Here is a 26,701-nt window from a genome sequence, read left to right on the forward strand (position 1 = left end):
TCACTGAATGTACAAAGTGTATTTTAGATACTATTGTTTTATACCTATTGAGTGTTGCAGTTTTGATTATATTTTGTTGCATCAACCACATTTTGAGAATATTTTTATGATTAATTTCTGAAATACCTGAAGAAAAGATCGAGTTGATGTGTAAAATATTTTGGGAGAATACACGCTTAAATATTTTGAAAGTTAGTTTTAAGCCTTATAAACAGTTTTGATAATGACTAAAATAATGAAATTAGTTTTAATTAAAGAATACAATTGTTGACTATGAAAAATATACCTTTATGAAGTCAAAAATAAACTCAAAATATAGATAGAAAAAAGTGCAGGAAGTTGAAAAGTGAAATAATGAGAAGAAGATGAAACACAAAATATTATAGATAAACATTAATTTTGAAATATAAAAACTATAGGGAAGATAGAATGAAACATATATTAAAGTAACTTAAATGAAAAAAAAATTATCATAAATACATATAAACAACATTTATACTAGACGAAATTCTGAATAATAAATTTTTAAATGATATAAATTATATACAACAAAATATATAAAACTTCCAAGAAAATATGGAGATTACGAGGAAGTTTGGAAACATAAATAAAAGTCTGTAATTTATAACATAATATCTGCAAAGCAAATTTCTGAAGTATATTTTAATTTTTATAAAGAACATATGAAAGTCTGGTCAGCATGTATTACTTTCTGCAAGGTATAAATAAGTCACAAATTAACGTTTATACAGCAAAATTAGCGTCTTTGAAACACTAATTAACATCAGTAAAGCAAAAGTTAATTTGTAAATTATGTATAAAAGTCTGTAAAACATATATTAACGTGTTTAAAGCTTTATTATCTGTAAGTATAATTAACATCTGAACATCACAGCACATTTGTAAATAAAACAGGAACATGTGTAAAATAAATAATATCTGAAAATATTCTTTGATGTCTGTAATATATAAATAATTCTTTAAAAAAAAAATTGGTAAATCTTCACCAATGTTAATTATATAAGATTCCACTGGGTCAAGAGTTAAAATGTGTACAAGGTACCAATGGCTCAAGAGATCTATTCTTGCAATTATACAAGGTACCAATAGGTCAGGAGACTTACCATGCACGTAGCTTCATGAAGCTTGCCCAACTTGGGTCGGATGAAGGGACTGTGGGAGAGTGAGAAACAGTGTTATAATTAGTATGAGAATTACCTAGAATTAGGAACAGTGTAACAAATATTGGAGCCATTGGTAACAGAATAAGAGTTAGAATTATTAATGGATTTTGTGATATAACTAATTAGGAAAAAAAAATAGGAAAAATTTTGTCAGAGAGAAATTTTTCAAGAAAGGTGATAGAACTAGTTAATTATAGTGTTGAAAAAGAACAAACTCCAAGATAACTACAAATTATAATTAATGTAATACTTTAATTATAAATGGCATCAAAATAAGAGCAGTAATTATAGAAGCGAATTTCTTCGTGATATAAACGCCTTAATTAGTTTCAAAATTAGAGCTAGAGTTGTCACAGTTACTCTTTGCTGATGACACTGTGCTATTAGAATATTCTGAAGAGAAGTTGCAGAGGTTGGTGAATGAATTTGTTTGGGCATGTAAGAGAAGAAAATTAAAAGTGAATATAGGAAAGAGTAAGGTGATGAGTTTAACAAAAAGATTAGGTGGCGAAAGATTGGATATCAGGTTGGACGGAGAGAGTATGGAGGAGGTGAATGTATTCAGATATTTAGGAGTGGACGTGTCAGCAGATGGATCTATGAAGGATGAGGTGAATCATAGAATTGATGAGGGGAAAAGGGTGAGTGGAGCACTTAGGAGTCTGCAGAGACAAAGAACTTTGTTGGTGGAAGCAAAGAGGGTATAGTTATACCAACACTCCTATATGAGTGTGAAACATGGGTGGTGAATGTTGCAACGAGGAGAAGGCTGGAGGCAGTGGAGATGTCATGTCTGAGGGCAATGTGTGGTGTGAATATAATGCAAAGAATTAGTAGTTTTGGAAATTTGAAGGAGATGTGGGATTACCAAAACTATTATCCAGAGGGCTGAGGAGGGGTTGTTGAGGTGGTTCGGACATGTAGAGTGTATAAATCTGTAGTGGAAGGAAGGCGGGGTAGGGGTCGGCCGAGGAAAGGTTAAAGGGAGGGGGTAAAGGAGGTTTTGTGTGCGAGGGGCTTGGACTTTCAGCAAGCATGTGTGAGCATATTTGTTACGAGTAAATGGAGACAAATGTTTTTTAAGTCTTGACGTGCTGTTGGAGTGTGAGCAAAGTAACATTTATGAAGTGATTCAGCGAAAATGGCAGGCCGGACTTGAGTCCTGGAGATGGGAAGTACAGTGCCTGCACTCTGAAGGAGGGGTGTTAATGTTGCAGTTTTATAACTGTAGTGTAAGGCACACTTCTGGCAAGACAGTGATAGAGTGAATGATGAAAGTTTTCTTTTTCGGGCCACCCTGCCTTGGTGGGAATCGGCCGTTCTGTTAATAAATAAAAAAAAATAAAAAAATAGAGCTTGAATTATTTTCGAAACTATAATAAGAAATATAAAGAGTTTAAATTACATTTAAAATCGGAAATTGCTTCCCAATACGTAACGGGATTATAGCTGGAATAAGGGTTAGAATTGCAATATGAACCAGAATAAATCGAACCAATATCAACATTATTCAGCATTAGAATCAGATTCAACTTTTGACCCAAAAACATCCAATGAATCAATTAGTATAAAAATAATCGCATTAATCGTATCTTTCAACTCTCAAATGCTAATTTTAAACAGGCTTAAACATTTAGTTGTATTAGGCTATCCATTATATTTTAGATGTGCTAATTATATAAAAAAAAACGGATGAAGTGTTAAATTAGATGGGTAAGGTTGACTATTTAGTAGTAGGTTGTTAGGTCATTTTGAAGTAGTTAATTGCATTCATTGATGACACCTTTTTCCACTGTGTCACCATGATTCAAACATTAGATGTTCGGCATGTACACTTGACATGCCACTCCTAAAGTGAGTACATTCGTGGTCGAGGATAACTACACGAACTAATTGTGGGAGATTCTCACGTAAGATATATGGCCCATGCTTTTTGAAACAGAGATAGAAAGGTTAGACAGAGAGTGTGTCTCCCAGGTGCTGGTGATGGTGACATAGACAGCAGGTTGGATAATATTATGTCAGGCAATGGGAACAAGCCCATACTCTGTCTTATTGCTGGTGGAAATGACATCGGGAATGGCAGGAGACAGGAGCTGCTGGATAAGTATAGGTCAGCCATAGATGTAGTCAGGTCTAAGGGAGGGATCCCATTCATATATAGCATCTTGCCTAGAAGGGGAGTGGGCAATGAGTGGATGTCTAGGGTAACTGGTATAAATTGCTGGCTACACAGGTACTGCAAGAAACTTGCAATCCCATTCATTGATAACTGGGACATACTGTATGGCAAACATGATATGTATGCAAGGGATGGGGTTCATCTCTCTGAGGCCGGAGTGGTTGCATTAGCCAGTTCGATTGAGGGAGTTATTGGTGACATGTCTAAAACTTTTAACTTATAGACTACAGAGGTATGGGTGTCTGTGGGAAACAATCAGGCTGCAGTACTAGGGATGGAAACAGTAGATATAACCAGGATACCTCAGGGATAAGTTTAAAAAACAATATTCAAAATAAAGTTGCTAGTAAAGGCAAAGCAATTGATCAACAAACAAGGAGAGATAGTAGAGGGCAACGAGTGACTAGCTCCCTTAAGGTTTACTATACAAATAGTAGGAGTCTAAGAAATAAGATAGATGAGCTAAGTTTACTTGCAAGTGCAAGTAATATAGATATTATTGCTATAATAAAGACCTGGTTCAACTTGAAAGATAGAGAAATGCCTTCTGAATGCAACATACAGGGTTATAAACTATTCCATACTGATAGGGTCAACAGGATGGGTGGTGGAGTGACGATGAATGTCAGAAATCATTTATCTTTTTGTGTTAGACAAGATATAAGAATAGAAATATCGGACACAGAATCTGTTTGGCTACAGTTTCTCGAGGGTCGTGAAAATATAATTTTGAGTGTGCAGTAAGCTGCTATGGGACGAAATTCATAAGGCAGCTACATATGAAAATGTTGTGATAATGGGAGATTTTAACTTTAGGCAAATTAATTGGAACAATGTGATAGGAAATCTTGAGTCTAGTAATTTTCTTGATTCGGTTCAGGATTGCTTTTTAAAACAGTTTATGTCAGAACCAATTAGAGGAAACAACCTGCTTGACTTGGTTCTTGCCAACAAAGAAGCACTAATTAATAATCTTTAGGTTAATGATGAGCTTGGGGAAAGTGACTACAAATCACTTAGTTTCAATTTATCATGGAATTACCCAGATAACTGCAATAAAGTCTCTGTCCCAGAGTTCAGCCTGGCCGATTTCATGGCACTGAGAAATTACCAGGGTGGGCTAAATTGGGATGACCTGACTATGGGTCAGATTGGTGGTGTTGGTTGCCAATATGACGTTCTAGCTGCCCAGATAACTTTTGTTCCTAGTAGGGAAATTAGATCTAACAAAAATGATCCCAAGGTAATGAACAATGTTTTAAAAATCTCATTGGTCAAAAGGCGTATCAAAACAGGGGACGGACAGTTAAGAGATCAATATATTCAGTTAAAGAGAGAAATAAAAAAAAGGAATAAGTAAAGCTAAAAGGGATTATGAGGCTAATGTCGCAAGGGACTTGAAGACTAACTCAAAAGGGTTCTTTCAGGTATACAGAAGTAAGATTAGGGACAAGATAGGCCCACTTAAGAGTAACTCAAGTCAGATCACTGACAGTGATAAGGATATGTGTGATATTTTCAATATTTACTTCCTCTCAATTTTTACCCAGGAAAATACTAGCAAAATTCCAGAAATAATAAATTAAGTAGAACAGGATGAAATTAAACTATGCATGATTTGAGTAACTAGTGACATGGTCCTCAGATAAATAGAGAAACTAAAACCTAGCAAATCCCCAGGCCCTGATGAATTGTTTGCAAGAGTTTTAAAGGAATGTAAAGAAGAACCAGGCAAACCATTGGCTAATGTTTACAACACATCACTACAAGCTAGCATAGTGCCAGATAAGTGGAAAATGGCAAATGTATTACCTATTTACAAGTCAGGTGACAGATTCTTAGCTTCAAACTATAGACCAATAAGCCTTACCCCCATAGTGGGAAAATTTATGGAATCAGTAATTGTCGAGGCAATTCATAGCCATCTTTAAAAGCATAAATTGAATAATGAATCTCAAGACAGTTTTACAAAGGGGCGTTCCTCCCTTACGAATTTACTAAAGTTTTTCACTAAGGTATTTGAGGAGGTAGATCATGGTATTGAACATGAAATCACGTATATGGACTTCAATAAGGCTTTCGATAGAGTTCTGCATCAGAGACTATTAAGTAAACTTAAGGCACACGGAATAGGAGGAGAAACTTTTTCCTGGGAAGAGGCATGGTTGACAAATAGGCAGTAGAGTGTTTGCATAAAAGGGGAGAAATCAGAATGGGGGAACGTCACAAACGGTGTTCCACAGGGGTCAGTGTTGGGCTCCTTGTTGTTCACAATTTACATAAAAGACATAGATGTGGGAATAAATAGGAACATATGCATATTTACTGATGACACCAAAATAGGCTGTCCAATTCATTCTAATGAGGACATTAGAGCACTCCAGGAAGATTTGAATAGACTGACACAGTGGTCGGAGAAGTGGCAGATGCTGTTTAATATAGACAAATGCAAAGTTCTAAATGTTGGAAAGGATAATAACCATGCCACATATAAACTAAATAATGTAGATCTTAATATTACTGATTGCGAAAAGGATTTAGGAGTTCTGGTTAGCAGTAATCTAAAACCAAAACAACAGTGCATAAGTGTTTGCAATAAAGTTAACAGAATCCTTGGCTTCATATCAAGAAGCATAAATAATGGAAATCATCAGATTGTTCTTCAACTCTATATATCCTTGGTTAAGCCTCATTTAGACTATGCTGCACAGTTCTGGTCGCTGTATTACAGAATGGATATAAATGTACTGGAAAACGGACAGAGGAGGATGACAAAGATGATCCCATGTATCAGAAATCTTCCCTATGAGGATAGACTGAGGCCCCTGAATCTGCACTCTCTAGAAAGGCGTAGAATTAGGGGGATATGACTGAAAACAGGAATAAATAAAGGGGATGTAAACAGCGTGCTAAAAATATCTAGCCTTGACAGGACTCACAGCAATGGTTTTAAGCTGGAAAAATTCAAATTCAGGAAAGATGTAGGAAAGCACTGGTTTGGATGAGTTGTGGATGAGTAGAACAAACTCCCGAGTACCGTCATAGAAGCTAAGACGTTGTGTAGTTTTAAAAATAGGTTAGATAAATACATGAGTGGGTGTAGGTGGGTGTGAGTTGGACCTGACTACCTGGTGCTACTAGGTCAGATGCCGTGCTCCTTCCTTAAGTGAAGGTTACCTGACTGGGTGGGACATTGATCTAAGCTGGGGGTTGACATGGACTTGCCCTGCATGGGCCAGTAGGCGTGTTGCAGTGATCCTTCTTTCTTATATTCATATGTTTTTAATGCAGTCACAGAAACAAGTGGTTTTAAATCAAATAACATACTGCGAGCAGCCGGGGATCGAACCTAGGTTATTTAACCAGTCTCCGTAATGCATGATAATGTAGTGGACTAAGGCATAAAAAATTTAGCTTGCTCCGCGGGACGCTGGTTAAATAACTAAAGTTTGATCACCTGTTCCTCGCAGTATGTTACTTGCTTTATAACTACTTGTTTCAATGGATATAGTAATATGTGTACTGCTCCTGATACCGATATCCAAATAGGAAGAGAATAGATTTAGTTCCTGTAGCTATCCTCGATCACGAATGTTCTCATGTTAGGAGTGGCATCTACAATGTACCTGCTGGACACCTAACTTTTGAAGGATTGTCGCGTCGAGAATTTAGCTTCAGTAGTGTGCAAATTAATTGAGACAGGAGTAAATTTTATGATTGTCTCATAATATGTCTTAGTCTCCTGCTTAATTAATGTAGTTTGGGTTCTTTTCTTTTCTAAGACTTCTGACAAGCATCCACCCGTGTTACCCTGTGAGTCTCGTCAGTGCTACAATAGCTGTTGTTGTTCTGTAATGCTATTCCTGCCAGCATGCTCTATGAGTTAATGTGCTTTCACCATATTCTCTCCTTCAGTTCATGATTACTAATGAAATTCATGATGGATTTTACACCTAGGAAGCGTGCACGTATTGTAGCTCTTACGAAATTTGCTGATTTGAGTATCAGACAGATCGCCTAAAATTCGAGGATAGCAAAGTCAATTGTTGGTCGGACTATGAAAAGAACTGACAGCACTAGCGATTATGGAGTGCTGCCCCGAGGAAGATGTGGAACAAAACGCAAGACAACGCCTCAAGATGACAAGTTATCATTAGAAATAGCCTGATGGATCCCATGAAAACCAGCAAAGATCTACAGAGATTTGGTTTCAGCTGGTGTAAATGTTGATTTTTCAACTGTTCGACGAAGGCTCCTTTAAGTTGGAAGAAGTGCCAGAAATCCGGTAAAGAAACTATTAGTGACTACTACTCTGAAAGAAAAACGGCTGCAGTGGGAATTCGATCAAAAGTGGTGCACTGTGAAGTACATGTGTACAGATCAGTGGTAGTGATACGGAGCAAAAGTGAACCTCTATGGAATGGATACATTCAACAAGCACCAAAGCATCAATGATGTTCTGAAGTAGTTATACTGTTAAAAGTCTTGAACGATGAACAATAACAATTACAAGGCAATCCAGGCAACTCATTTGCTTCCCATTGTGGATAGAGACTTTCCTGATGGAGAACCTGGTACCACGGTTAAGAACTTGCCAGAATGTGTTCAACATTGGTTGATTCTATGTCAAAGCGTGTACTAATGTTTATAAAAACAAAAATGTAGTCATATCACTCACCTATTATATCACGTATGTTTCAAAAAATGCCTGGAGTATACCCAGAGGGGGTTTTCGGGGTTCAGTGCTCAGCCAGTGTCTATGCACCAAAATGTCATGCTACGTCAGTTGTGAATGGTTATATAACGGGTTTAGCTGTTAATTTACCATACATTGACAGGTACATAAGACTACGTGATAACATAGGCAGTGGGGTTAAAGGATATTAGAAGTAGAAATTTGGAACATAAAAATATTATCAGAATGGTATAGAAGATTCCCAGAAGACTGGGAACGTTCGAGTACCCCAGACCAGAACATTTAAAACTACAAAAGAGCACATTCACTTCCTACCCAAGAATTAAATCTTAATTCTTGGGCAGAATAGTTTGTTCGTGGGTTGCATGAAGGACCTGTCTAGTTGGGCTTGCAGGCCTGCTGCAGTGTTCTCTTTCTTATTTGTCGTGTGTCAGGTGTTGCTTTGTTGTGAGATGTGATGGTGAGGTGTGGTCTAGACTCTTTACATGCCTTCCTTTGATGCATTACTTTTATTGTTCCTTGATAATGTGAGAAGTCACGAAAGTGCTTGAAATTTCATTATTCTTTCACAGTGGCTGCTTTGTATATATATATATATATATATATATATATATATATATATATATATATATATATATATATATATATATATATATATATATATATATATATATATATATATATATATATATATATATATATATATATATATATATATATACAGGGCGACCAGCTTCCTCTTTCAGAGACTCAGTGTTGCGATCCAGAGAGGAAATGCCTGCAGCATTCTGGGCACGCGGCCCACCGCAGGGGAACTGGACCAAGTATTCGTAGCTCTGAGTTTTACATTCTGTTGTATTTTAGTAAATGTTTGGCCAATGTATTTTGTCTTTATATATATATATATATATATATATATATATATATATATATATATATATATATATATATATATATATATATATATAAATATATATATATATATATATATATATATATATATATATATATATATATATATATATATATATATATGTATATATATATATATATGTATATATATTTATATGTGTATATATATATATTTATTTTATTTTTTTTTGTTATTATCACACTGGCCGATTCCCACCAAGGCAGGTGGCCCGAAAAAGAAAAACTTTCACCATCATTCACTCCATCACTGTCTTGCCAGAAGGGTGCTTTACACTACAGTTTTTAAACTGCAACATTAACACCCCTCCTTCAGAGTGCAGGCACTGTACTTCCCATCTCCAGGACTCAAGTCCGGCCTGCCGGTTTCCCTGAATCCCTTCATAAATGTTACTTTGCTCACACTCCAACAGCACGTCAAGTATTAAAAACCATTTGTCTCCATTCACTCCTATCAAACACGCTCACGCATGCCTGCTGGAAGTCGAAGCCCCTTGCACACAAAACCTCCTTTACCCCCTCCCTCCAACCCTTCCTAGGCCGACCCCTACCCCGCCTTCCTTCCACTACAGACTGATACACTCTTGAAGTCATTCTGTTTCGCTCCATTCTCTCTACATGTCCGAACCACCTCAACAACCCTTCCTCAGCCCTCTGGACAACAGTTTTGGTAATCCCGCACCTCCTCCTAACTTCCAAACTACGAATTCTCTGCATTATATTCACACCACACATTGCCCTCAGACACGACATCTCCACTGCCTCCAGCCTTCTCCTCGCTGCAACATTCATCACCCACGCTTCACACCCATATAGGAGCGTTGGTAAAACTATACTCTCATACATTCCCCTCTTTGCCTCCAAGGACAAAGTTCTTTGTCTCCACAGACTCCTAAGTGCACCACTCACTCTTTTTCCCTCATCAATTCTATGATTCACCTCATCTTTCATAGACCCATCCGCTGACACGTCCACTCCCAAATATCTGAATACGTTCACCTCCTCCATACTCTCTCCCTCCAATCTGATATTCAATCTTTCATCACCTAATCTTTTTGTTATCCTCATAACCTTACTCTTTCCTGTATTCACCTTTAATTTTCTTCTTTTGCACACCCTACCAAATTCATCCACCAATCTCTGCAACTTCTCTTCAGAATCTCCCAAGAGCACAGTGTCATCAGCAAAGAGCAGCTGTGACAACTCCCACTTTGTGTGTGATTCTTTATCTTTTAACTCCACGCCTCTTGCCAAGACCCTCGCATTTACTTCTCTTACAACCCCATCTATAAATATATTAAACAACCACGGTGACATCACACATCCTTGTCTAAGGCCTACTTTTACTGGGAAAAAATTTCCCTCTTTCCTACATACTCTAACTTGAGCCTCACTATCCTCGTAAAAACTCTTCACTGCTTTCAGTAACCTACCTCCTACACCATACACTTGCAACATCTGCCACATTGCCCCCCTATCCACCCTGTCATACGCCTTTTCCAAATCCATAAATGCCACAAAGACCTCTTTAGCCTTATCTAAATACTGTTCACTTATATGTTTCACTGTAAACACCTGGTCCACACACCCCCTACCTTTCCTAAAGCCTCCTTGTTCATCTGCTATCCTATTCTCCGTCTTACTCTTAATTCTTTCAATTATAACTCTACCATACACTTTACCAGGTACACTCAACAGACTTATCCCCCTATAATTTTTGCACTCTCTTTTGTCCCCTTTGCCTTTATACAAAGGAACTATGCATGCTCTCTGCCAATCCCTAGGTACCTTACCCTCTTCCATACATTTATTAAATAATTGCACCAACCACTCCAAAACTATATCCCCACCTGCTTTTAACATTTCTATCTTTATCCCATCAATCCCGGCTGCCTTACCCCCTTTCATTTTACCTACTGCCTCATGAACTTCCCCCACACTCACAACTGGCTCTTCCTCACTCCTACAAGATGTTATTCCTCCTTGCCCTATACACGAAATCACAGCTTCCCTATCTTCATCAACATTTAACAATTCCTCAAAATATTCCCTCCATCTTCCCAATACCTCTAACTCTCCATTTAATAACTCTCCTCTCCTATTTTTAACTGACAAATCCATTTGTTCTCTAGGCTTTCTTAACTTGTTAATCTCACTGCAAAACTTTTTCTTATTTTCAACAAAATTTGTTGATAACATCTCACCCACTCTCTCATTTGCTCTCTTTTTACATTGCTTCACCACTCTCTTAACTTCTCTCTTTTTCTCCATATACTCTTCCCTCCTTGCATCACTTCTACTTTGTAAAAACTTCTCATATGCTAACTTTTTCTCCCTTACTACTCTCTTTACATAATCATTCCACCAATCGCTCCTCTTCCCTCCTGCACCCACTTTCCTGTAACGACAAACTTCTGCTGAACACTCTAACACTACATTTTTAAACCTACCCCATACTTCTTCGACCCCATTGCCTATGCTCTCATTAGCCCATCTATCCTCCAATAGCTGTTTATATCTTACCCTAACTGCCTCCTCTTTTAGTTTATAAACCTTCACCTCTCTCTTCCCTGATGCTTCTATTCTCCTTGTATCCCATCTACCTTTTACTCTCAGTGTAGCTACAACTAGAAAGTGATCTGATATATCTGTGGCCCCTCTATAAACATGTACATCCTGAAGTCTACTCAACAGTCTTTTATCTACCAATACATAATCCAACAAACTACTGTCATTTCGCCCTACATCATATCTTGTATACTTATTTATCCTCTTTTTCTTAAAATATGTATTACCTATAACTAAACCCCTTTCTATACAAAGTTCAATCAAAGGGCTCCCATTATCATTTACACCTGGCACCCCAAACTTACCTACCACAATGCACCTCAGAGCTTTGCGTATCTACAGTCCTGACTATTTAGAAGATGAAATTAACAAGATATTTAATATAGTCACAAAATTAGGATGCCCCAAGGATTTTGATGAGAATAATAATAATAATAATAATAATAATAATAATAATAATAATAATAATAATAATAATAATAATAATAATAATAATAATAATAATAATAATAATAATAATAATAATAATAATAATAATAATAATAATAATAATAATAATAATAATAATATCTTTATTTAGTTCAAGTACTTGTACAAGGTATACAGGCCTAGCAGACATCAATGACATACTACGGCATAGAAAGCCGCTTTGTATGCAGAGCATTTCGGGCAAATTAGGTCAGTTTTGTCCTTTGTCCCAGGATGCGACCCACACCAGTCGACTAACACTCAGGTACCAATTTTACTGATGGGGAACATAGACAACCTCTGTAAGAAACACGACCAGTGTTTCTACCCTCGCCGGGAAACGAACCCGGACAATCTCCGTGTGAAGCGAGAGCTTTAGCCAACAGGACCCATGGCCTAGTGGCTAAAGAATACCCACTTGGCTCTTCTCATTTCTAAAAAAAAAAATCTTCTTTTCACTTAGGCACTTATAAAGCTTGTGCAAAATTAAAACAAACTGGGGAAATAATTCACTAAAAATAAAATAAAATGGCACACAAAGAATAAAATATTATGCACACAACAGAGCATAAGAAACTGCACTGAAATAAACTGTAGCAATACTGCAAATAACAATTGCTAATCAAAAGTACTGCACAACACTACACAAAATTTCTGCAAGAAAAATTTTAATGACAACACAATGTTTGCACAAGAATTATTGCAAAATGAGTCAATGTGCAATAATAAAAAAATTACACACACAAGAAAATTTACAAGAAAAAAAATATATCAAGGAATGAACTGAGTGAACACTTTAACTCTTAATTGCAGCTTAAGCAACACTTACTGAACAAGCAAAAGAACAATTTACTTTAAATGAACAACTTAAAAATTGCACTAAGAGTGAATTTGTTCAATGAAATATGAAAATAATAGGTGCAAAAACACAGAACAAAAGGTTTGAACACTTACAGTGATGCAGAACACAACACATCAATATAAACACAATACTAGAATTTTCTTGCTATGAAACTTGAGGTGTGAAAAATTTGGAAAATGATTGTCTTGCTTGCACAAAATAATGGCGCTATTGTCTGTGGAAATAAGACAAATTAGACACTGGCTAAATGAAAAGAATTAACACAAGCATGTTCAACACACAGAAAAATAAAATAGCAAAAGAATGAAAACAAAAACAGGAATACACAAATGCTGGGATAAAAAATATAACAGACAACACTGAGTTGTGATGCAGAATACAAGGTAATAAATTACTGAATTACTTCACTGGAATACTGTGAACACAAGGTAATTCTGAAGTGTAAACACAAGTTCTATACTGCTCATATGTTGCACACAACAAGGAAAAACACTAAGGTACTTACTTCAAGTATAAAAAAAAGAAGCACAACACAACAGACATGAAATTATGCACGAAAATTAACACTGAAATAAGAAGCAAAAAAAAAATATTGCAAACAGTATATAATAAACACTGAGTCTAATCAAGAGTTACTGAATGTCACTAAAAAAAAATCACTGGAACACAAAAAGAATTGTCTCAACACTCGCAAATGTCTCTATGAAAAATATTATCGCTGTAGCGGAGTTGTTGACTGAAGTGGGGTGGAGGATGGTGGTGGAGGATGGTTATGTCGTCTCGTGGCTGGCTCGCTGCTACTCTCCATGTGATCGTGATCATAGAATTTTGCGCTTACATCAACGATGGACCCACACAGGAGGCTTTTAACGATGGCGCCACTGACGAAAAACACACTCTGGCTCTTGACCCCCTATGGTCCTTAAAATATGGTGCTAGAACCCGTAATAAGGGTACAAAACAGTGGTAGTGAGTGAGGTGAGGCAGTGAGGCAGCGGTGGGACACTGCGTGGTGACTGGGCCTATGGGATGAACGGCGTAAGCCTCACTGGGGACACCCTCACTAGGCACAAAAATATTCTAAGCCAGGCTTGCTTAAAACAAACCCACGAAATACCACAACACCACACAGATGATAAAGCCCTCAGAATGGCTTGAACTTGAAGCACAAAGCGATGAAGAAGACTGTACCCACGTGGCTTGCTTGAGTACTGGGTTAAGACACCTGGGTTAGTTGCTGGCTGGCTTTGCTTAACCCTTCACACAGAATGGTTAGATAACTTCTAACGATGAGCACATCAGGGGTGGAAAGCTGGCTTGGCAGGCAAGGCTGGAATGGTGTAAGGCTAGGCTGGCTGACTCCCCCACCACAGACTGTCATGCTGGTTTGGCTTACTTTGCAAACTCGGGTCAACCCCTCGGGAGTGATGCAAATAAGCAGATAAACACTAATACAAGGAGACTGACCAGTGAATAATGTAGAGAGCTGGTAAAAGCTTGCTTGGGGTAGCTGGCTGGCTAGGTTGAGCGTTACCCTTCTCGGCAGGCCTAGTCACAAGATGGCGACCGGCTCAGTAGAAATTTATCTCCAGAAATCGCTGTAATCGTCAGAATTACAGACCCTCCGCTGGCACCAATTTGTCGTGGGGGTTCGGAAGGAGATATGAGAGTTGAAGGTAGACACACTTGTTGGATGGTAATGCTATGTATTGTCCGACTGTGGTAAGGGATGGGAGCCCAGGCCTGCCTGCTTGCCTGCTTGATGTCTATCCATGGAGTGAGAACGAGGCAGAGCGTCTCACTCACTCATGCTGTACCCTGTGACGTCATACAGTCACTAGGCCTCATAGGGATCTTCTATATAAACACATGGATGGTACTATGGTACAACTAAGCTATACAACACATGCAAAGGAGGATCAGCAATTATGCTGACAGCCTTGTTGCAAACCTTTGCACTTTCTTTAATTTCTTGATGTGTTTGACCAGGTGTGGGTTCCAAACTGGTGCTTTGTACTCCAGTATGGGCCTGACATACACAGTGTATAAAGTCTTGAGCAATTCCTTACAGAGGTACCAGAACGCTTCTGGCGATGTACTCGGTATTAAACTCACTCCTAGGTTTTTCTCCTTGAGTGAGGTTTGCAGCCTTTGGCCTCCTAGCCTATACTCTGTCTGCGGTCTTCTTTGCCCTCCTCCGATCTTCATGACTTTGCATTTGGCGGGGTTAAATTCTAGGAGCCAGTTTCTGGACCACACATCCAGCCTGTCCAGGTCTCTTTGTAAACCTGTCTTGTCCGCGTCTGATTTAATTCTCATTAACTTCACATCATCTGCAAACAGGGACACTTCTGAGTCTATCCCTTCTGTTATGTCATTCACATATACCAAGAATAGCACTGTTCCCAGGACTGACCCCTGTGGGACCCCGTTCGTCACCGGCGCCCACTGTGATACCTCATCACAGACCATGACTCGCTGTTGCCTCCCTGTTAGGTATTCTTTGATCCATTGCAGTGCCCTTCTCGTTATACGTGCCTGTTCCTCTAGCTTCTGTACTGATCTCTTGTGAGGAACTGTGTCGAAGGCCTTGTTGCAGTCCAAAAAAATGCAATCAACCCACCCCTCCCTCTCATTTCTTACTTCAGTTACCTTGTCATAAAACTTTAGGTTTGTGACACAGGATTTGCCTTCCGTGAATCAGTGCTGGCTGTCGTTTATAATCTTGTTCCGCTCCAGGTGCTCCACCACTCTCCTCCTGATAATCTTTTCCAAGACTTTGCATAATATACACGTCAGTGACACTGGTCTATAATTTAGTGCTTCGTTTCTGCCTCCTTTCTTAAAGATGAGGACTACATTTGCCTTCTTCCATACTTCAGGTAGTTGCCCAGTTTCAAGGGAAGTGTTGAAGATTTTGGTTAGTGGCACACGTAGTGTCTCTGCTCCCTAAGGACCCACGGAGAGATGTTGTCCGGTCCTACACCGCCTTTGAGGTCTCAAGGTCACTTAGGAGCTTCACCTCCTCCTCAGTTGTGTGTAATTCATCCTACACTTGTTGGTATATCCCTTGTTGATGTACCCCACTGTTTTGTCTTCCCAGTGTCCCTTCAGCCTCCACTGTAAATACTAACTGAAATCTCGTGTTGAGTTCCTCACATACTTCCTGGTCGTTTCTTGTGAGTTCCCCACCTTCTTTCCTCAGCCTGATTACCTGGTCCTTGACTGTTATCTTCCTCCTGATGTGGCTGTAGAGTTGTTTCGGGTCAGACTTAACTTTCGATGCTATGTCATTTTCATACTGCGCTGCACCTCCCTCCTTATCTGTGCATACTCGTTTCTGGCTCGTCGACTAATCTCTTTGTTTTCCTGAGTCCTTTGCCTTCTGTACTTTTTCCATTCTCTAGAGCACTTAGGTTTTGCCTCCCTACACCTTCGGGTAAACCAAGGACTCGTTCTGTTCTTCCCATTATTTCTGTTGCCCTTGGGAACAAACCTTACCTCTGCCTGCTTGCATTCTGTTGTTACAAAGTCCATCATTTCGTTTACTGACTTTCCTACCATATATATGTGGTTGCAAGGGTCGAGTCACAGCTCCTGGCCCCGTCTCTTTGCTAGTCGCTATTAGGTCACTCCCCGCTCCAAGAGCCTTATCATACCTCTTCTTAAAGCTATGTATGGGTCTTGCCCCCACTATTTCACCTTAAGGCTAAACAAATGCTTCCTAACATCCATTTGGTTCATCTGAGTCTTAAACTTCCAGTTGTGACACCTTGTTGCTGTGTCCATCTCTGAAACGGTCTGTCCCTGTCAGTTCCTCTCAGTATTTTATGTCGTCATCATGTCCCTGTCCCGCCTGTCATTCAGTGTCGTCAGGCTGATTTCCTTTAACTACTTGTAGGACATATCTCTTAGCTCCGGGACCAGTCTTGTCGTAAACCTTTGCAAAAGACTTGGCAGGAGATGCAACATTCCCCCAATCAAAAGCAGGGGAGCAACGAGTACATTGAGAGACAACACAGTAAGTGTCCGGGGTCCAAGACTATTCACCTGCCTCCCAGCATACATAAGGGGGATTACCAATAGACCCCTGGCTGTCTTCAAGAAGGCACTAGACAGGCATCTAAAGTCAGTACCTGACCAACCGGGCTGTGGTTCGTACGTCAGCCTGCGTGGGGCCAGTAGTAACAGCCTGGTTGATCAGACCCTGATCCACCGTAAGGCCTGGTCTCAGACCGAGCCGCGGGGGCGTTGACCCCCGAAACCTTCTTCAGGTAAACTCCAGGTAAACTTATTTGGGAATAATGACTTAAATGCTGCTTTATGGGCTAAAAAAAGGTCAATTTAAACCTTACTTTCAAAAACACTGGGACAGTGAAACAAAGATTGATTAAAATCTCCCCCCAAAAAATGTGAGTGGTGTTTACAAGGTTCCATGCAATCTCTGCCCACTCTCATATATTGGTCAGACAGGTAAACCTCTGGAAAACAGATTATCCCAACATCAGTACTCAGTCAGGATGGGGCTATCTTAACCATGTCAGTTCTTGTAATCACCCACTTGGGTGGGCTGCTCCCCATATCATTGTACCTAACAGGTCTGTCATGGCCTTAATTAAACAAGCATGTTATACAAAAGAGCAGGAGCGCTCATTATCAGGGAGTCTCGTTATGTTCGGGCGACATTAAACCAGGGTCTGCACACTTAACACTGCTGCATTCTTCATGAACGCCGATATAATATATAACATATTAATCCGTCATGATCGTTGATATATAACATCATGTTAGGACCATCGTGAGCGTCAACATAATATATAACCCGTCCAGCTACTACTGCATATAGGTATCGTAAGGTGAGAAGTACTCTAGATCAAGTGGCTGCAATCACTGTCTGCAACATGATCGATATAATATCAGTAGTAAAAAAATACGAATGGGGCTTCATGTTGATATCCTGGGATATCGAACATATGTCGATATCCTGGGATATCGAACATATGTCGATATCCTGGGATATCGAACATATGTTGATATCCTGGGATATCGAACATATGTCGATATCCTGGGATATCGAACATATGTCGATATCCTGGGACCTTAATAGTTCCTAACCCATCTAGGTACAATGGTACAAAGATAAACATAGTTGATTGCAACACGATGATTTCAACTAGTTTAATGGTTTACAGAATTAGACCGTTAGTGGTGTTATAAAAATATTATAAAAAATGGTTTACAAAATTAGGCTGTTAATGGTGTTATAAAAAAGAAGAATTCAGGAATTGTCAAGTTATTATCGTAAAGAAAAATCACTAGAGATCCATAAATAATATAGGCACATTAAACGTCAGTGAGAGTATATCCTGAAAATTCTGGAAAGTTGTGGGACATCGGATATTGTCAGCTGACAAATGAGCATATTCATTTTCTCTATTTTACTAACTAGAAAGTTATACAAAATAGCTACACTCGGTATGTGTATTATCCACTATTGTAATAGCTTATGTCCCATGACCTGTTTGCAGCGGATAGAAGCTTAGAGCTAGCTATTAAAATTTAGTTATTCTACCTCCTGCTATCTGAAAACTTTGAGGCCTAGCCCACCCAACCCCGTATGGGGTGGGGTGTGGAGGGGCACGTGGGTGGGTGGTATTCTGGTGTGTCTCTCACATTCTGATAGAGGTGCTGGTGGGGGTCAGTCATGCTGCTTTACTCTGACAAAACTTCCCCTCATTCCTCCTGTTACTACCTTTGCAACATTTCACAGCTCCTGATGACACACTAAGAAGTGTGAAAGTACATTCATTTAAAGAGTTAAAACATTTGTACAAAGTATCAAATATTATGAATCTCCTCCAGCTCCTCTGAAGCTGGACACTAGCCAAGCATTTCTCCTCTGGATGGTCATGCTGAGGAGCTGAAACATGATAGTGGCCGCCCTTGGCTCCCTGGTGGCGCCAGTGAATCTGGAACCCAGTTCTTTGAGGAAACGTGTGGCGTTTTTTCTCCATGATCCCAAGGTCTCTGATCCCACTGGGACAATTTAATACCGATGGCTTATGTCTCTGTACTTACTGATCTTCTATTCCTCCCTGTGATCCTCAGACCTCCCTCTTTCCCAACAGAGTTAAGGATGCAGGTGTCAGCCAGCGTAGACAGTCAAGTATAGTCCCATTCTAAAAGCTTGCCATTCTTCCAAGGATAGATGGTGATCCTGTTGTGGTGGTTTGCGAGTTGAGTGTATTTTTGGCTGCTGGGGATCGGGGCTCTCTCTCGGCTGGGCCTCCAGCTGTAGCAAGTCTCCTCTTTATGATGTCATTGACTTCATTGTGTCTTTCATGCCGGCCCTTGGTTTTGGAGCAGTCAGAACCGTGTAGTTCACATTGGTGAGCTTGTGCATTGCCACAAATACACGTATATTCCAAGAGGCACTGCAATATAGAGGGTCTGTGGGTCGAAGCATGTTCCCATTGCCAAAATGGGAACTGTTTGGAGGAAGTCCCCAGTGCGGCATGTACTCACAGCTAGGAGACGAGCAGTCTCCCTGTCGAGTGTAGCAGCCATGAACATGTGGAAAAGCACCGTTTTAGTGATGGGGCCGTCCCATCTCGGCTGTTTGTAGGCCAGTGCTGCATTAGGCTTTGGTGCTGGAGCTGTGAGAGTCTCCCATTCGGTAACTGGAGTGGTGTAGTTAGGTTCCTGTATTTCTGCTAAGTCACCAAGTTTGTCTAAAAGAATTTGTATTATCATCTCGTCTGACGCTATGGATGAGAATAAGAAATCTGGGAGGATTTGAGTACTCCCAGCCCCCAAACCTGGATTGAAGTGAGGCTTGCAAACACTGTCAATCTTTAAGGGAAAAATTCAATACACTCTTTAATATGGTCTTTTGAAGAGAATCACATTCCTTGTGATTTGGTGGGCTGCCGAAGGCTGGGGAGCATCTCAAAAAGTAGGCAAATTTTGGGAGGGACAGGCACCTGGTGAGTATGTAGAAGGCACCATAAGTATTAGTGTCTTTCATTCTGCCTTCCATCGTCTTGAGGTCTGAGATATTTTCTAGAATCAGATCAATAACACTAGACCCCAGAGCAGCACCAAGGATTCAAAGGCTCGTGCTCCTCCTAAAACAGCACTAATATCCTCAATGATCTGATGATTTTTAGAAACTATTTCGCATTTGATGGGTTATAAAGATAGCTCCAGGCTCTTTCCAATGTCTTATTTTTCTGATGTCCTCTAGGAGAGATTCTGTAGTGCCAGCCAGGGTACCATCATCCAAGAACCAGATATTGAGCTCACTGGAGAGTGCCTCTGTGACTTCCTTGATGACCAGACAGAAAAGAAAAGGAACGAGAGGGTCCCCCTGTTGCACACCCTCACACGAGTCAATTTCATGGTCCCCAAACAGTCGTTTGGAAGTCCCATTATAACACGATTGTGAGAAAAGAGAGAGAAAAGCAGCATCCCTCTGACTAAGTTGAATGCATTGGCAATTTCCAATTTGATCCGGACTTTTTCATCTGACATGTTATTAACGTTTACTCGTGCTGCATGGGCAGCTGCTTTACAGCTTTGTTGAACACCAAAACCGAGTTGTGTTGGTTTCAACACTGCGGCAGCATCTTGACTCACCATTTTTACTGTAGCCTTGATGACAAGACGACGAAGGGAGTTTCCCACAGCCATGAGCCTAATTCCTTCATCCTTTTTCCCGAGGGCACATAATGAGGCACCAAAGAAGAGTGGCCTTATGGCCTCTGGGACACCACCAGCCAAACACATATTGGAAAATTTGGTGAGTTTAGACAGTAACCTCCCAAGAACATACCCAAGTGCTGGATTGATGTTGTGGCCATAAACCGGTAAAACCCCGTGCTGAGTCCTGTGGAAATGACACGGTGGCTCTATACACATGAGCATCTCGTAGGATTAAACGTTCATCACTTGATCTGCTGTGAAGGAGGCCTGTTGGTACTGGGAGTTCTGGGTGGAACTTTGTTCTTCAGAGCTTGTGCTGGAATGACATCCTTAGGGGCGAGTGGTATCTATATTTTTGCTAATCTTGGTATTACAACACAGGGACAATAATTTCTGTTATCCTAGGTGTAAATGGGAGCAAGGAGCAGAACAAACACAGCTGAATGACTTTGAAATATATTTTCCTTCGCCAAGAGCAATGTGGATATTTACAAGTATGTACACTATATGCAGTTGGAAAATGTATGTGTACAACACGGTTTAAGCAAGGCCAAGACAGCCTGGAGACAGAATGGACGGCCATGCTCAACCAGCTCTAGTATGGAAATGACAAGGGTAGACAGGCAGGTGGTGCCCACAACACCTCTATGACTGCCAGAACCACCTTCTCATTGGCTGAACCTGGGTACTGATCGAATGATGAGGCCCCATCGTTCGACCCTAGTACTGGTTCGCTGGTTGGGGAGATAGCCTTTCAATGAGGGTGTGGACGTGCGCCGAATAAAGGTTATGTACTCTTTGCATGCCACACTTGGCTCTGATTTTTGAGGCATCAGGTGTTCTGTTGTTGGAATTTCCCAGGCCGATGTTTATCGCTCTAGAGGGGAGACAGATGAGGTTGTCATCTCCAGGGAATGCATTTATTGCTCTGATAACAGTTGTTGCTAGGGACTTGTCTCTCCTCGGTGGGACATCCAGACAGACATTGCCAAATACCTGTAGGTTGCGCCAGGTTCCGTTGATTGTAGGGGCATCGTTGACTTTCATCAAGTCACTGAATTTGTTGCCAGCTTGACATGTATGAAAGAAATCACAATAAAATATGTGATGGCAAATACGCAAAAATCCACAGTGACAATAGGAAATAAAACCTGGGTGCTTTCATGCTGGTCATCAGGAGCAACAGGTGGAATGAAAGGAAGTTTGTTCAGAGTAAAGTAGCAAGGTGATGCCACGCTGCCTCTAGTATATGATCAAATCAAGTATCACACACACAATAACTGACTAAAAATCAGGTATTAATTATTTGATGGATGAATATGAGCAGCTGAAATTGGGAGACTCGTTCACATGTCATGCAATATCTGGATCAAACATATGACTTCTTTTTAAGCAGAAATCTCTTAGCATTAATTAATTAAACTACAAATCAGCAGCTTACCTGCTCTGGCGCCACAGGAACGTCTGTATAGGGAGAGGGACAGCCAGTTCCTCCCTCTCCCAGTCTTCATCACTCGACTTCCTCTTTACCATCCTCTTTTGTTCCTTCCTTCAAACCTTCTGCATTCACGACTCTTGCTGCCCTCAGCAGCTTTCAATATGTTAATATAAAGTCTCCATTAGTTTTTGTAATCAACCAGCATTCATTTGGTAGAAGTGTTGGTTGACGAGTCTCTTCATGTGGGAGTGTTCAATCTCATGTCCAGTAGAATATCAACCTCAACGAGTGAACAAGACTTTATTTCACATTTGTTGTATAATTACTATTAAAAGGAATAATAAAATACTTCAAGTGCTTTCGAACATCTTAATAAATTTTAAGAGAGTAAAGAAAAGCAGGAAAGGAGACTGATCATACAGTCAACAGAACAAGTAAGAAAAGCCATATGACACCTCGTTCGTGAGGAGTCTGACAAGCGCAAACAACTTAAGTAACATTACTTGTTTACGATTGTCACAGAGGGATTAATCTTTCCATTTTTTTGTTATTTAGAAGACAAGGCTTTTCACACGGTAGCCCTCAAATGTACCTAGTAATAAACAACCAAATTATATTTCTTTAAATAATTCATTTAAAACAAAAAATATTTTATATTAATTTTAATTTACTTTATAAGTAGACTTACTTGTGTATTAGTCTATACTTATGCAATATTAACGTTGCCTAATTGTAGCATATAATTGTTTGCCTATTTATTCATTGTATAACTAATGGCAAACTCTTCATGGAGTCTAATGGCTTAGGTTAATTATGATTATTTTAAGGCCTTAAAGCATAAGAACATCTCAGATCAATTTTCCTAATGTCAGCAACAATATATTCTAGATACTAGTGCCAAATTTTTAAAAAATATTGCTAAAAATGCAAATAGTTTCATTCTCTTTTGTTTTATAATTATTTTGCATATATAAATTGGAAGTTTTCCTTCACATAACGAACTTGAAAGACATCTGTCAAAACGAACACCTAGAGAGCGGCCAGAGGCACTGAACATAAACATGACTCAAGCATTTGTTACTTATTAAAAAAGACAGACGGTTACACTTGGACATAACGAAATTCTGAACACAGAGTACAACTACCTCGCAGTTTGAAAAGAAATATTTTGACTTGTCTATTTGCACACCATTCCTAACAGGAATCTCAGTATAAGTCTTGCTTTCGTAGATACCTTTCCCTATAAACTGTCATGTGTAAATTATTGAGAACACGTGACTTTCCCCCTGATCTTGCTTTTCCCCTCTTGTCTGCACCTGTCATGTCTCATGGCTTTCGTTTCTCTCCTGCGAAATGTGAGATACTTATTATGTCGTTCTACGTATTACATCTCTACATCTGAATATCTCAGAAATAGATAAAAAAAATCAACACTGTGTTTTTGTTTTCTATGGATTTATTTAAATAAACATGTATTACTCTTCACTGTTTCTTCGTGAAAGTGTTCGCTACAGTGACGATACTCGGCAGTTCGTTCCTCCAGGAATTTTAAATGTCTTCGGATTCGCCTATATAAACTATTTTGTTTTAAATAACCACCTCTTTCTTTTTAAATGTGTCTTCGAAACTCATAAAACCAAAGAAATATATCAAAGAACCATACAAATTATCTTCATACACAATGATGTCAGCAACACTCAAGACGATGGTTTAATTACGATTCAAAAATATCTAGTAGCATCCACATAATAGACACCGATGAAAATTTTCACAAAATGGACACCTTTAGTAACCTCCAGATAATAAATGATTTTAAGAGCGGACAGTCCCTCGGTCTGGAGAAATGTTCAGCTTCATAGTCTAGAACAATGTGAAGTTGAAGCCTTAGAATGGAAGAGTCGCGGAAAAAGTATAATAGTTGTGACTCTCTCGTGTCGTGATTCACACGGCATTATAAAGTTTACCAATAGTACTTTCCAAATTCCTTGGGTCGTGAAAAATCAGTCCCGAATAAGGACAAAAATAAAATTCACTTAGGGTCTGCAGTGGACTCCCCCTGAAACCACGTCCAGTCGTCACACATGTCTTAGCAACCAAATAAGATTCAAACATGAAATATTTATCATTTTATATGTTTTTAGGACAAACAAATCAGATTTTAATAGTCTTCGTCTGATATAATTATGATCACTTCAGTTACTACTGAAATAACGATTGTAGATTAACAACGAGTCTTGCATAATTAACTGCAAATCTGCTGGACTTCATTTTATAATAGTTATTTTGGTCTCGTTTGAAAGCTAATACAATGTTAAGAAATGTTTGTTTTGAAATATTTTTCAGTATATACGACTGTATACATGTGGCTGGGATAGAAACACAGATTATTATACTTTTCTTTGAAAAATTTTAAGGTATAAATGGCTCTTGAGTGCTACAGGAACAGTTAGCAATAAACCTGATGTTGAAATTTGACTAATCATGAATGAAGTCATGAATTATAAATCATTCATGCCTTTATCTTATCTATTTACTATGAAATGTATGACAATGGTAATAAGATTTTTATTGGCCTACGGTTTTTGACGGTGATCCACTGGAAAACCTCAGGGAAATTGTTTTTGACCTCACATTCAAGATCAATTATTCATGACTCAAGGAATCTAGAAAACACTGTGGACAAACTTTAACACTCTCACTAGTACATCACAGGAGGCGAGGCCCACTAGAAGAACAAAAGGTTTGAGAAAAATTGTGGTAGTCAGGTCCTCAAATCCAGCTCTCCTCACTCATAACTAGTGGCGGAACATTGAAGTCGTAGATGATGTCCTCCTCTGTGTCAAGTGACTGGATCGCAAACAGGAAATAGTGTCTAACGAAATCGTAACGACACGATTGCAAACAAACCATACCAGCTGGTCCAGTGGCTAACGCGACGGTCTGGAGTTTTGAGACTCTCTGATCGCGAGTTCTATCCCCGCCCCTGGTATGGTTAGGAAATAGTGTGGTACTCATTGGAGAGGTATCTGAGATGCTTCCTGTCATACCTGCAGGTCCCTAGGGACAGGTTCTTAGTCCAGTCCTCTGAAAAAATTACAAGCTAAGCAATGATCTCCAGGCCCCATACACTTGTTTTGAATATGAAAATGGTATACAATACCGACAGGTTGGTAGGTAAGACACATAGGCAACAGTTAGGCAACTTTATTCCGTCGAATATTCAGTCGAATATAGAAAGTAGGCAGGAACAGTAGAGATGTGAAGACGATGTAATCAGTCCATCACCCTTGAAGTCGTAGATTTGAGGTTGTCAGTCCCTCAGCCTGGAGAAGTTCAGTTCCATTGTCAGGAACTATCTGAAGATCAAGCGCCAGTGCGGAAACTTAAATACTGTCGGAAGGAGAGGTGCAGAGTAGTAGTAGTGAGAATGCAGCCACTGAGAGGTCACGTCCCTCTCAGTGGCTGCCTACTTTCTGTATTTGCCTGAAAAAGCCTACTGTGTCTTACCTACCAAGCTGTCGGTATTGATATTTTGATATTCTCCCTGCCAGACATTGCAATACAATGGCATCTTGGTACAGAAAACACCTTGGACAACTTTTTCAAGTGAGAATTGTTTGATCTGAGAGGGACGTGACCTCTCAGTGGTTACATTCTCACTACTACTACTCTGCACCTCTCCTTCCGACAGTATTTAAGTCTCCGAACTGGCGCTTGATCTTGAGTCATTGACTGTCCCACTCTCTGGTTTGATCTTTACCCTGTTCGAGAAGTGCATCGTGAAGCGTGGTCAATGACTCGTCCAAGCTAGCACTTGCAGCTGTCATCAGTGGCAGATTGCAAGTCAAGTTTAATGCGATTCTGTCGCTCAAAAAGGCCTTCGTTGTCGTCTGTACTAACGACACAGAGGCTGAAAAACTCATTACCACTACTGCTACAACCACTCTACGAGATCAGGGATTTATTGTCTTGACTTCCCAAGCTCTGAGGGCCAGGAGAACTGTGTTCCTCAAGAGACTCGACAGGCTCATCACTGCCCAGGCTACCCAAGAAATCAAGTCGTCCATTGAAGCACAGAACCCTTAGGCCAAGGTGGAATTCATTACCAAAATACCCAATGCCTCCTCCATGCTGAAGGTCACCTTCAGTGACGTCAATATGGCAGCCAGAGCTCTCGCTGAGGGACTGGTTATTCACTACTTCCACATCAATCCAGCCTTCATCGAAGCAGAAAAATTCCATCAAATTCCACAGTGTTCCAACTGTTACTCATACCTACATACCACCAAAGACTGCCCTGCCAAGAATAAGAAGTTCTGCTCCACCTGCGGCCAAGAAGGTCATGACTTCAAGACGTGCACTACTGACTCTCCACCTAAATGCTTGAACTGCAAAAATGATCACCATACTCTTTCTGCCAAGTGCCCAACCAGACGAGATATACTTAAGAAACAACTCCAACAACAACAAAAAAAAAATCACTGCACAAGCGACTACATATGCTGCTATTACCAAGCTTCAAGCAGATACTACCAAGATTCTTCAAGCCACGCAAGCTGCATCTACCACTTCTTCGCCAGCTCTTGCTGGCGACTCCACCAAGATTCTTTACTGCATGACACACACTTCATACACACACTTCACACACACACTTCACACACACACACAC

The 26,701-nt window shown here is 39.6% G+C and overlaps 1 protein-coding gene across 1 annotated transcript in view; it reads right to left on the bottom strand.

Annotated features, from left to right (window-relative positions):
• Window positions 1-26,701, bottom strand: part of LOC128696898 (protein unc-80 homolog) — a 1,079,316-nt gene that overhangs the window by 1,038,695 nt on the left and 13,920 nt on the right. The window contains exons 2-3 of the mRNA XM_070095999.1: window positions 22,036-22,357; window positions 1,125-1,173 (exon numbers count right to left, since the gene is read on the bottom strand). Of these exons, the coding sequence (XP_069952100.1) occupies window positions 1,125-1,173; window positions 22,036-22,127 (141 nt within the window). The 5' untranslated portion in view covers window positions 22,128-22,357. The remainder of the gene's footprint in view (window positions 1-1,124; window positions 1,174-22,035; window positions 22,358-26,701) is intronic.

This window comes from Cherax quadricarinatus, chromosome 52 (genome assembly GCF_038502225.1).
Source record: "Cherax quadricarinatus isolate ZL_2023a chromosome 52, ASM3850222v1, whole genome shotgun sequence".
NCBI classification, from domain to species: domain Eukaryota; kingdom Metazoa; phylum Arthropoda; class Malacostraca; order Decapoda; family Parastacidae; genus Cherax; species Cherax quadricarinatus.